General features: G+C 49.8%; 1 protein-coding gene across 1 annotated transcript in view; it reads right to left on the bottom strand.

Moving 5' to 3' along the window:
• Positions 1-3059: 3059 nt before the first annotated feature.
• The window catches only part of LMX1A (LIM homeobox transcription factor 1 alpha), a 144697-nt gene continuing 134299 nt past the window's right edge, over positions 3060-13457 (bottom strand). Inside the window, exons 5-9 of the mRNA XM_073356381.2 lie at positions 12114-12283; positions 8525-8602; positions 8295-8364; positions 6583-6753; positions 3060-6196 (exon numbers count right to left, since the gene is read on the bottom strand). Coding sequence (XP_073212482.1) covers positions 6036-6196; positions 6583-6753; positions 8295-8364; positions 8525-8602; positions 12114-12283 — 650 coding nt within the window. The 3' untranslated portion in view covers positions 3060-6035. The remainder of the gene's footprint in view (positions 6197-6582; positions 6754-8294; positions 8365-8524; positions 8603-12113; positions 12284-13457) is intronic.

The following is a 13457-nucleotide window of genomic DNA, read 5'->3' as shown; positions in this document are numbered from 1 at the left end:
CATGCTGTCTTGCTCTCTTTCTCTGGCCGAATGACTGTTTATGTATTTATCCACAGTGGGCGAGACAATGACTCTGTTGCCCAGTGGTTTGGGCACCCACCTGGGAGGAGGGAGATTCTGGGTCTAGTCCCCCTGCTCCAATCACTCTTTCCTTAGTTATCCAGCATGCTACAGCTTCCCCAGGAGAGGCTGAGGGAGCCCTGTATAGAGCATTCCATAGTTCAGGGGTTAGAGTGCTCTCTCCTGAGAAATAGGAGAGCCTTGTTCAAATCCTGTCCCCCCTACCAGGCAGAGGGGGAACTGCACTGAGTTTCCCCACCCCAGGGGAGTGCTCTAGCTACTAGGCTAGGAGTTATAACACATACCGCCTGCTTTTTTCCCCCTGCGTTTTGAAGGGGACCCAATCCAGTAGGAATGCTCAGAGGCCACTTGCTAAACTGGGCCCCGCCCATAATTTAGACTGGTGAACTACTAACTTCCCCTGGTTTGTGAATCACCCTGGGCTCAGGAGGCCAGACGCTTAAGAGTGAGCATGTGCAGAGACAGGAATGTGACCTCCAGAGAATATAGGGTCATTTTTACTCTGAAAAACGTAGGCAGCCAGTGAGTCCAGACACTTATAGGAGGAGTTTTGTGGATCACAGTGGAGCCAAAACTGGGACTTAGGCACCTAAGTCTGGCACTTAGATGCCTACGCACCTTCATGGGTGCCACCCAATGCAAAATGGAGGGTGCAGATTGATAACAAGTGACAACGGCCCAGCTCCTCAAAGGTACTGTGTTGTCATCCTGCCATTGATTTCAGTGGGAGATAGGCACCTAAATACCTTTGCGGATCTGGGCCGCCATGGCTATGGACTTGCCGAGACCCACAAACAGAGCAAAAGGAATGAGCGCATTAGGCCAGAAGAGATATCATCCCATTGAGCAGGGCCATTTCAGGGGCCGTTGGCAGTATCAGGAGCAGTCTAGCCAGCAGCTTTGTAAAGCTACCTCTGAAGAAAGCACAGGAAAGACATGCCATGTGCCTGGAAATAATTTTTGGTGGTGGACAGGTTTAAGAAACCATATTTTCTCTGCAATCTAGGGTTTTCTGTGTCCTACACACCACTAGGAACATTGCTGTCTTACAGAGAAATATCATCAATAAGCACTAAGCTCTGAAATACATTGATATGGCCAGTAGCCAATCCGCCTCAGACGTTTCTATATTTGTATGGCCAGATCTGGGAGCCCAAGTGGCCCGGCCTACCACAAGCCCTTTCAAAGGAGGCTGACGGAGGACGGTGCCCATCACACACTGAATTTCAGTAGGGTTTCAATGCCCTACTTTGAAATCACCAACCCAAGCCCTTACGGAGGTGAAACTCCAGCTGGCTTCAATGGGAGTTTTACCAGAGTGAGAGCTGTCTCTAAGATTTGGCCTCTAGCTAATGGTGTCTTTTACCTGTCTTTTTCAGAGGAGATCTGAAAGGTTTTGATCACCATTGCCTAAGGCCAGATTCCTTTCATTCCAGCCTCTTTAAGCAATCCTATTATTAGGACATTGTTCCATAACTCCTTCCAGCCACGATTACTGAACCCCTTGAAGTCCAGAGGTTCCAGCAGGTATCCAGCTTCTTGGACTAATATCCCAACCAACCCAGCCTCCTTGGTCTGCAACATTTGGTTGTTTCTAGGAAGCAAGACCTAGATTTTCAAAGGCATTAGGCATCTAACTCCCGTTGATTTCCCAGTCTGAAAATAGTGGGGGGAAGAAATGAAGATGTTTCAGTTTGAATTTCCAAAGCCTTCAGGTTTTTAGTTAGGAGGTGAGGGTGCAGCTGGTTTGTTTTATCTGTGTCTGTTCAGCCAGCCCTGATCCTCACCACCAGCCCTGTTGGGTTTGGTGTCTCACTTCAGCACCCGGGGTGAAATTAACCCACTATAAGGCCTAAGCACGATTTAAATCTTCTACGGAGGGCTGAATTGAAATCCCTGTCCCCAACTTCCTCCACCTCTGTGCTTTTCTCTCCGCTGCCTTCCACCCAGACAGCCATACAAGCAGCAAAGAAAGACAAAGGAACAGCTGGAGAGACCTTCTGTGACCTTGTTAGTATTAAAACCTCCCTGATGTGGCTGGCAGTTCTGACACCATTTACCTGTGATTGAGATCATATCAGTGCAGGGCGTGGAATATGTGTTGAATTACCTGCAACACCACTGTCAGGAGACAGCCAGTGTGTCATCCCCATGTCTAACAGGCAAGAACTGGGGGGATCTAGGCCCCATTGTGCTAGGCACTGCCCCCAATCCCTGTTGCACTTGTCTGTTTTGATACCAAACTTGCCAGAGTTAAAGGAAGGCACAACTACCGCTTGCTTTAAAAGACAGCTAACCAATGGTCCGAATACTGCAAGCGAAGATGCTGCAGACCCATATAAGGTGGGACTGATGCTATGGTGACCACTGAGCCAGTGCAGGAAAACAATGAATTGCGCAAAGTGCTTGAATGAATGGCTACCAAAAGACAGCAGCAGAGAGACCTGATCCCACGCTCAAAAAAGTGAATGGAAAAACTCCCAGAGTCTTCAAAGGCTCTGGTTCAGGCCTCATAAAGTGAGCAAACACCAAGCAATGCAACATAGGACCCTCAGTAGAGTAGGGCTGTAGCTCCCAGGAGTTAGAGATGGAAAATCCCTATTGCTATAGTTCGTTTTATCTACCACGTTTCCCCAGCCCATGCAGGGATTCTCCAGGGTTTTGTCCGGTTTAATGTTACCCCTTTGACTTTGAAGTGCCAGTTAGTGGGGCTTTCCAGCTGGAAAGCAGTGACTGGCTTATTTCTGAGTGGGAGGCAGAGGTACAGACCAGTTGTGGACCTCTGATTGCTTCTCTCTGAGTGGCTATTCCCCTGTCAAATAGAGCCCTCATTGTTAAAAATATATATAGATTGCCTGCTATCCTTCTTTGGTCAGTTTATCTCACTATGCCCTGCCCAACTCCTCTTCCTCCTTGACATCCCCACCCTTCTGATAACCGCAGAATCAACAGAACACTTCACACACAAAGAGACCAGCCACTTTGCAGAGATTTTTATTTTAATCTTCGTACATCACTTCTGATGGCATGTCATTTTCATCCATCAGCCCCCCCTTACATTCAGTGTCAGGTCTTTAACATGGCCACTAGCCGGAAACTACAGCACCACAGTTACTTTCATTCATTTTACATTTTGTTGTTTGCATAATTTATCCATAACAACAGCACAAAATTACACAACACAGAAACTATAATAGGATAAGGACGCGTCTGCACCTGCCTCAGCACAGGGCTTGAGTCTAAGAAAAACTCTGCCAAGGAGCCTGTGGCTTCCCCAGCGGTTCAGTGGAGCACGTGGGTGGATAGCAGGCAGCCCTCCCACACTTGATTTGTCCCAAAGACCACTGGGACATTGAAACTTCATGCTTTTGTGCTGCACTAGGGAAGCAAAGAGCAGGATAACCCATTGCTTAAAGGGTGGGTCTACTCAGAAAAGTGACCATGTGGGGCTCCATATGTATTCTCTCTTCTGGAGGAGGAATAGCTCACGTGGATCCAGATGAAGGGCTTGATCAAAAAGCCTCTGATGTCAACGGGCTTTGGATCAGGTCCAAACGGAGCGTGTTCCTCAGGACTCATCTATGCAAACACCTAGGCTGCGGCAAGCTAATGCTGGGTAGATTGACACCTGGGCTTGCTGCAAGCTACGTGTCTGTCTGGACCCTGCTGCTGAGCACCAAACTTTCTGTAGTGCGTTTTGATCTAGCCTGCTTTGCAACTGAAGCAGATTAAAATGCACTAGGGAATGGTTGGTGCTCATCAGCAGAGTCCGCACGGGCAGCTAATGCAGGGTAGATTCACACCCCAGCTGGCCGTAAACTAAGCGTTCGCATGAACAAACCCAAAGTGCTGGCCTCACGCTCCCCGCTAGGGTACTGGAAACCCATCTGTGCTCAGCAGCAGCAACAGTGTAGGGCTTGTCTACACTTGAAACCCTACAGTGGCATAGCTGCAGTGCTTCAGTGTAGACACTACCTGTGTTCTCCCATCCGCACAGGTAAGCCATACGGCAATAGCTAGGTCAAGAGAAAAATCCTTCCATCCACCTAGCTGTCTACACAGAGGGTTAGGTCAGTTTACCTGTGTTGCTCAGGGGTGTGGATTTATCACATCCCTGAGTGATGTAGCTGCAGGGGGGCTGGAACAATCTGTGCAGTGGGGGTGCTGCGAGCTATTGATCCAAACTGTAAACCCTGGGTATGATGGAAACCACTTCAAGCCAGGGAGTGTGACAGCACCCCTAGTTCCAGCACTTATGCGTAGCTGTGCAGCTGTAAATTCCCAGTGTAGACCAGCCCTTAGATTCTGCCATCTGAGCTTAGCTGATCAGCGTTGGCCCCAGGTCAAATACAGACCCTTGTGAATGTTCACACAAGGATCTGCATACTCGCCCCAAGATCATGAAAAACGACTCCCCGTTCTCCTTCCAGGGCCCGATTCAAAGCACAGTGATACCAGTGGGAGCTTTTCCATTGACTTTGATGGACTTTGGATCGGTTCCTTACTGGGAGAATCAGGATCCCGTGTTGGTCACCAGGTCTGCAGTCGTCTAGGGCTAATCCGCTTGCTGATGATGCACAGGGCAGAACATATTCCATCTCACTCTTCCATCGCTTTATTGGCTTCTACCGGGCTAGGAATGGAAAACTCCTGAGATGGTCAGTGAAGCCAGCAGCTATGACTCAGAGACACAGAGGGAGCAGAGCAGATACAGGGCTTGATCCTGCCCCATTAAAGTCCATGGAAATTTTGCCTTTTATTTCAGTGGGCCCAGGATCAGGCTCCAATGACTGACACAGACAGTCTTTGGATTATAACCAACCTTTAAAAGCAACCAAGCAGATGGAAAGCACCAAAGACCTCTCGATTGCAAGGAATCAAATGTTCCTTCCCTGCCGCTGGGCTTTTGCAAACTAAACATAACCTTTATAAAAGTAAATTATTGTCTTATAACTTAAGTGCATCAAGCATTTCCTTAAATATGGTTCACACTGAAAATAAAGTTACTTTTGCTGTACAGTACATTTCTGATAGAATTAGGAATAAACTTTGTTGATACTATATGCAGGTGTGTCTGTGGAGTACATACATTTACACACACACCCCATGTGCGCTCACATATGCACACACCCAAACATACCAACCTCTTGCCAGGCGTTTCCCAGTTAGTGTGAGAGAGATTAGGAGTTTCTAGATGTCTACACTTGCATGAGAACGTCTATATTAAAAGTCCCTGTTTTTATCAATAAACACTAGAGCTGGTAGAGAAACAGGAAAAAAAATATGGCGAACATTTCTTTGAAATTTTTCCCGTTTTTCATCAAATTTTGCCAAAATTGCAAAATTTTAAAAGTTTTGGACCATTTCTATAGGAGGACGGAAATCATATGGTCAGAGACTCTAAGGCCAGAAGGTCACTCAATGCGATCATCTCATCTGACTTGTATATCACAGGCCAGAGAACTTTGCTGAAATAAATCCCAGTAAATCGCAGGGGGAGGGTGTGGGTGACGGAACTGTGAAAACTTTGCGCAAAGTGTTCCCTGTTTTTTTCTTTCCCCATCAAAATTCTGTCTAAATTTCAAAATAAAAAAAATAAATACATGAATAATTTTTTAAATCAACCCTTTCTATAGCCAGACAGGGGGGTAAACAGGAGATGGGGAATGTCAAAATTTCACAGAAATGTTTAACCTGTTTTTTCCCCCATTGTTAAAATTTCAAGTTGAAAAATGCAGCCCAGCTCTAATAAACACTTGGTATCTAATAGTAGGATTCTAATAAAAACATGACACTATGCGATCCATAACTTATTCAGTCTTTGGAAATACTGAGCTACAAAATATTGTTTGACAGTATTCCAGCAACACAAACCCCTTGCCCGCCATATCTGAAGTGAATTTAACCTGTAATGTCATAGACACCTGTGCCTGGCCAGGTGACACAGACAAGGCTCAAGAAGTGAAATAGGAGTTCTGCATGGAGTACAGATGGTCGATGGGGTTTCCCATTCTTGACTGCAGTGGTCCAGCTTCTGAAGTTGCTAGGAAACAGTCGCCCAGGTTGCTAAGTGAGGTATCGTCACTATCCAGGTCATGGAAAAGGGGCTCAGCACCTTAAAGTGAGGCAAACAAATGATGTTGAAGTATTATTGGCGATGGACAGTCCTAGCAAAGCACTTCGCAGTGACATAACGCTGTCCCCCAACAGAGCTAAAGGGCTGGACTGTGGGCGTTAAGCCACTGCCCACACTAGGGGGCACTGCTGATCCACAACACTCCAGCTGGAGCTCTGGAAGGCAGCCTGGGTTTCGGGAAGGTGCCAATCTCACCAGCTATGGAAACTCGCAGGGGAGGTGAGAACTGGCGTGTGTGTGTGTGTGTGTGTGTGTGTGTGTAAGTCAGGGTGGAATCTCCATTCAGGCTCTGTATTGGCGGGTGGAAAGAGACCTGCTGCAGAGGTGCCTAGAGATGAGCACTGCAATTTCCCAGAGGCTCTTACCATAGGGGTGCATGTGGTCTCCTGGCATCTGGGGCGGGGTCAGCCCTTGTCGGAAGGGGTCCGAGCTGTAGACGCCCTGCTCAATAGCCAGCAATTGTTGTGGTGGGGCCAGCGTGGTGTATGGGTTCATGATCCCCTCCAGGCCAGCGTTCCCACCACTGTTTGTCTGAGCTGTAAGACAAGGGAGAACTGATGTCAAAGAGCCAAATGTTGCTGTAGGGCCCCCCTGTTTCTAACCTCCCTGGGCTGCTATACAGGTCTGCACTCCAAACTCCTCCCCAGGCAGCAGTGTTGGGTCCCTTCTTACCCTCTGGGCAATTCTCTCACACACATCCCTGAGCCCGCAGTCCCATGGTGGCACTCCTTACTCTACTCCACCAGCGGTAGGACTCAGCTCCCCTCTTCTTGCCCTGCCAGCTAAGCTTCTGGCCCCCTTTGGCAGCATCTCTCTGTGCTGTGCTGCTGTCATCCCTCCTTCCCTGCAGAAATGGGCAGAGATGTTAGGCTCCATCCACTCCAGACTTCTGGACAAGTCATAGCCCTGCATGCTCAGAGGAGAATGCTCTGTCAGTCACTCCCGTCCTATGCTTGGGGCCCGGATGGAGGGGTAACACACAGGTGGCTTTAAATCACCTTCACACACCATGTATTCTGGGGTCATTCCGGGGCCACCATGGCCTGTAGTGTAAGTTAGAGCCTCCTCAGGGCTGCTCTAACTGACTCTCAGCTTCCCATGACTCCCCGGGGGCCTTAGGATGCAGAGAACAGATGAAGAGCAGTGTGATTTGGCCACGTCCCCTCCCCCCCTCCCCGCCACAAGTGTAGCCCTCCCTCCTACTCCCTAGTGCAAAAACACTCCTTGCCCAGGGCTGTAGATCAGGACTGTTGTAGAGCCCTTTCACCAGTTCTGCACCAGCCAGGGGGCCATTCCCATTCCCCTTCAGGCTCCTTTCCACTCCCAGAGCAGCACCAAGGGGTCTTATCAGAAATGAGAATCTTTCCCTCCCTGGCAAGAGCGGCTTTGCCACCCCCACCCCTGCCTGCCCGAGTGCACTAGGAAGTCCTCAGAGAAGCACTGAGCCCTTAGTTGTCTCTGTTTTAATTAAAGCCAAACCATCTTTTCCTAGGTTCACCCCTAGCGGCAGCAAGAACCCTGACCCCCTTTCCCACACTAGCTGCCCTTTCCGGTCCCTTGCCCTTATGCTGTAAGCCATGTAATAAAAAGAAATGCTACTTCACCCAGCATGTGAACAACCAGCGGAACTCACTGCTGCAAGAGATTATCGAGTCTCATGCTGTGGCTGGGCTTCTAAGTGAGCTGTTTATCTTATGACAGCTAGTAACAGTTTCAGCTCTGCTGGCTAAGGGGGAGACTCCTCCACGCATGTAGGGCATTTCACAGCAGGCTAGTGGATGTGGGGGTAACACACCACGGAGCTGGGGGATCCCGGGCAGAGATCCTGGGATGGTGTCAAGTTCTGGAGTGCAGGGAGGGCCCGTCTTGCAGCAGAATGAGAGGTCTCAGCTAGAAGAGTTGGGTTTCTAGGCCAGGAACCAGGGGACACGGGCAGCAGGAAGTAAGCGCTGCCATTGAACTGGGAGTAGCAGTGCCACCGACTGGGGGGGCAGCATCGTGCAGCCGCTCTGTGGTCTCCGAGAGTGGTCGTGGGGGTCTCACGCCGCATAGGGATGTGGGGGGGCTTGAGTGGTACCTGAACTGAGCCGCTGGGTGTTTTGCTGATCTTGCTGCTGCTGCTGCTGCCTCCTTGCGAGTTTCTTCATCTGTTCAGGAAGGAAAGGGATGCAGAGGGTTGAAACAAGTCAATCTACGGAGGAGGCAAGAGCAAAGCTCTAGGACAGTGGTTTCCAGGAGAATATAGGGCCGAAGGGACCTCCTGGGTCACGGAGTCCTGTCCCCATATCGTCCCCCGAGGTTACGTACCTTCGCTCTTTGATTCTGGAACCAAACTTGCACGACTCGCACACTCAGCCCCGTCTCGGCTGCCAGCGTCTCTCTGACCTGGGATAAACGACACAGCAGACATCCTCAGTCTTTTACCCAGCGGCTTTGCAGGTTCATTCCAGAGGATTAATGGCGATCGGTGACCCAGAACATCGGGGAGTCTCCAGTTCACACAGTCCTCAGGAGGCCCAGCAGGCAGCCTGCTGGCGGGGAGGTTTCCTACCACTGGAGCCATCTCAGAGAGACAGAACCATGGACTGCACCGTCCCCTCCAGACCGTTTTGGGGTGGAGGCTTCGCCTCGAGGCCTGTGAACCCTGGAGCTGGCCACCCAGATGGTGAGTTGTGAGCTGCTTCCCATACGAAGCACTTGTTTCACTATCCTCATCCTCTCTGCCTCCCTGCAGTCGCCCCTCCAGTTGTTTGCGCTCCCTCTCGGGTCTGGTGATCAGTCTAGACTGTAAGCCCTTCCTGGTAAGAACTCTCCTTAAATGACCTACGTGTACAACAACTAGTGTGATGGGACCCTGATCCCTGACTGGGCTCTCTGGGTGCTTCCATAGTAAAAATAATAAAGAATAAGGAACCACACAATGTGGCTCGCTCTCTGCCTCGCATGTACACACAAGCAATCAAATGCCTAGGGATGAGTCCCCAGTCTGCACTGGCTGGAATTTAAGGTATTTAGTTTAGCCTATGAAGCCTGGGGGAGAAATCTTGCTCCCAGCGGCTGTTTTGCCATTGATGCCAACGGGGCCAGGATTTCACCCTTAATGACAACGCCATGCCCTGGCCCAGAACAGGGGCCCAGAGAGGAGAGAAGGATGTCTGGTGCCTGCCCTCTCCCTCACATCCCCACGTGGGGATGGGGCACAAGCGCAGTGCTTGTGTTTGGGGGAGCACAGGGACTGTTCCCTCCTAGCTCCTCCAGGGGCACAAGCTGCACCAAGGGGGCAGGGAGGAGATGGGGACTATGCACCCCTCCCTCGCCCTCACCATCCCTTGCAACTAAGGCATGGAGTAGCATACACCCCCCTGTGTGATCTGGAAGGAGCCCCTTGAGCTCCCCACCAGTGGGACAGTGCCAGCAAGATACAATCTGGTCCTATATGGGCTGGGTCCTGGTTATCTCAAAGACTATCTCATGTGATCATACAGCAGCATTGAGCAAGCACTCCTCCTGTTGAGCCTGGATGTGACTGGGGGCAGGGCCTTCTTAGGGAGGGGTTCTCAGCTACGGACAAGCTTCCCCATCAGTTCACCAGAGCCTGAGTTTGTTGACCTTCAGGTTATTCTGGAAGGCGTGGGAGGGTAGGCAGATGGGGCTGGTGGGAGGACTGTAGTACTGGGGAATCCCAGACAGGTTTCAGCTGTGAGACAGACTGAGCACTTCCTATTGCAACTGGTGGAGAACCTCACAGCTGTGGCACGTGACTGTAAGATGCTGTCTTGTCCACGGACGCAAGATCACAGCCAGGCCCAGTCCAGCTACCTGCAGCTTCTGATCAGAAGAACTGGCTGGGAACATCAGAACAGAGATGGGGTCTATAATCTGGCCCACAGCCACTCAGGACCTTAAACACAATAGAAGAACTTTAAAGAAAATCAATGTCTAGCTCGACAGGGAGTCAGCGCAACAATTTCTGCAGCGGAGTAATGTTCTCGGGCAGCTCCATGCCCGTAAGAATGGAATCCACAGCAGCCTGAATGAGCCGTTAGCCTCGATCAGCGATGAGAAGGAGCCCTGCATAACAAACAATTACTGTAATTGAGCCTTGAAAAAACACAGCCGTGGAGCCGTAACTCTACATCTATCTGCCGGAGCACTGGTGGGAAAAGGCCCTTTTAATGATGGAATGGCAAGAAGGGGCCAGATCCCCAGTTGGCGTGGCTCCATTGTCTTCGATGGACTTGTGCTGATCTACATCAGCCGAGTAGCTGGCCCAGGAGGACCGCCAGTTGGAGGATAATATGAATCTCAGAGTTGGGTGAGGATGGAGTCAGGGATATATTGTCCAGTGGAATCACCAGGACAGACGCACTGCTCAGCAACTGCATCGGAGTTATTAGAGCCAGTAATCAGAGGTCCTACTTTCTTTGGGTTCAACTTCATGAAGTTCTAGGACATTAAGGTCCAGCAAACACCTAATCTGAGCACAAATTGCAGGTGCTTGGGACTTTTTTAACAACAAGACTTAAAACACTGAGAAATGTACAATAGGAAGGAAACAATCTTGCATTTTCCAGGAAATAGCCTGGATGCTCTAAGAGATCCTTTCCACCGCTAACTTTCCGGGATGATCTAAGTCAGTGGTTCTCAACCAGGAGTCTGGGGGTCCACCAAGCAGGGCCAATGTTAGATTTAGTGGGGCCCAGAGCAGAAAGCCAAAGCCCCACCATGCGGGGCTGAAGCCTGGGGCCCCAAGACCCACCACCGGGGCTGAAGCCGAAGGCTGAGCAACTTAGCTTTGCAGGGCCCCCCGTGTGTGGGGCCCCAGGCAGTTGCCCTGCTTGCTACTTCCTAACGCCAGCCCTGGCTTTCATATGCAGAAAAAAATATTGTTGTGGCACAGTTGGGCCATGGAATCTTTATAAGATGTTGGTGGGGCTTCAGAAAGAGAAAGGCTGAGAACCCCTGAGCTAAGAGATCCTTTCATCAAGTCCTTGGGACAGGGGTCGTAGCCTCCACTCTGTGTGGTGCAGCATCTAGCACACAGTGTCTGGGACAGACGCTGTCTTACAGAGACTACAGTCTAAACAGACAAGCCAAAGGGGGGATTAAAATCTCCATTTTACAGACAGGGAATTGAGGCACAGGGGACTTGCCCGAGTTCACACAGGAAGTCTGGGGCGGAGCTAGGAACCAAACCCGTTCTGCTGAGCCTCGTGCTGGTGCCATAACTACAAGACCGTGCTTCCCCCAGCTAAGCATATCAGTGGTACGAAGCAAACCCGCTCCAAAGGAAGGATATTACTTGTTAATCTTCCTCGTGGAAGATACCATTCCACCTGACTCCCACTAGGACACTGAGAACCCAGGGAGACAGAAGCAGGCTCTTCCGCAAGATTTTTGGAATCTCTGGGGTACTGGTAGGTGCACTTCATGCCTGCCACAGACACCAGTCACTCCACCAGTCCACAGGGCATGGGACTGGGACTCCACAGGTGTAAATCGGTGTCGCTCCAATGACTTCAGTGGAACTAGGAGGATTTACTCCAGCTTGGGGTCTGGCCCAGAGTCAAAGAACTACCCACCATGCAGCATGCACACAGGCGTTCATATGTATCCTTACAGCACATCGCCTTCATTTCTTCTTGCATGCACAGCTGGGAAATTTGCTCACATTTGGAGGTGCTTTGGAAAGCTGGGTTCCCTGGGTACCTCTGGCTGCGTGGGTACATGTTACACACACACACACACACACACACACACACACACAACAGAAACAGAGCAGGCCAGATCCTCAGCCATGTAAATCAGCACCGCCCCAGTGACTTCAATGGAGTGACACTGGCTGAGGATCTGGCTTGACATCTCCCACATGCAGACGGTTCTCTTCTCACTGTACCTTCCTGCATGGCTTGGAGGAGACCTCAAATGATGCTTTGAACGCCCTCCGCTGCTGTGTTGTCAGGATTGTCCTGGGTCTCTTGGGACGCTTGTGATCCTTGCTGTCCTCAGCACCTTTCCTGGGACCGTGGCCTATTTTGCATAGACTCTCTTCATCATCACTTTTACCTGAAAGAATTAAGCAGGCCCATAAAGGTGATGGGCAGAGCATCCAAGCTTTCTGGGAGGCGCGTCTTGGTTTAGCTGAACTGTACATTTTAACACCCAGATCCTCCAAGGGATTTAGGTGCCCAACTCCCACTTGGCCTTAGGAGCCTGAGACTTTTTGACTTTCAATGACTTTTAGGCTCCTAAGTCACTTGTGAACATGGGATTTAGGCATCTAAATCACTTGGCCACTTTTGAACCCTTAGTACATATAGCTACACCTTTTAAAGACTTTTTGCTGCAAGTTCCCCAGCCACCCTGCCAACCCTCAGTTACATAGATTTATTTACACTTCCATCTGGCCACATATATTTTGTTCAAAACACCACAGACGTTGGGGATTCCACATTGTCCTGCCTCCTCATAGTTTCCTATCCAGCCTCCTAATCACAAAATGGCAGCCATCTTCCCTGAGGGCAGCCTGGCTTTGCTGAAAGGAGAGGGGACGGCCATATTCACTAAAGGCAGCCTCGCTTTTCCATGCAAAGCTCTTGTGGAATTTCTGCCATCTTGACTAGGGGAGATTTGGCTTCAGCACTGTTGAAAGCAAGGGGAAGTGGTGGCCAGTTTGAACAAGGGGAAATTCATAAGTTTGAATCCAGGATCAGGTGAAACAAACTCCACCAAATATTGTGAGATTCATAATAAAATCACACTGGTTGGTCACACCATAACAGGGCTGAGAATGGAAGTCTAGATGCAGCCTTAGCTATGGAGGCCCAACCCACACTTCCAGGTTCTTGTGTTAAGCACTTTACAAAGGTATCATTATTCCCATTTTACAGATGGTGAGACTAAGGCTCAGAGAGATGAAGTGACTTAACCAAGGTCACACACCAGATCAGGGGTAAAGCTGGGCCTAGAAGCCAGGACTATCCACTGTGTTGTGTCTTTATTGTACAATGACCTCCTCAAATCACCCTTCTGTTGTTGTCTTGTGGGTCTCATCATCACACCTTGTGCCAGGACAGTTTATACTGATACAAAAGAAGGGCGGGGCCATTCTTGACTGATCAGAAGATATTGCTGTGCATTCACTTACGGATCATAGATCAGGCCAGATTTAAATGTGTACAAATGCAGTTTATATAAGAGGACATTATGATTTTGGGTCAGGAATACATCCAAGGCAAAA

This window comes from Lepidochelys kempii, chromosome 8, assembly GCF_965140285.1.
Source record: "Lepidochelys kempii isolate rLepKem1 chromosome 8, rLepKem1.hap1, whole genome shotgun sequence".
NCBI lineage: Eukaryota > Metazoa > Chordata > Testudines > Cheloniidae > Lepidochelys > Lepidochelys kempii.
The sequence above is the reverse complement of the archived record's forward strand: the minus strand, read 5'-3'. Positions and strand labels throughout refer to the sequence as shown.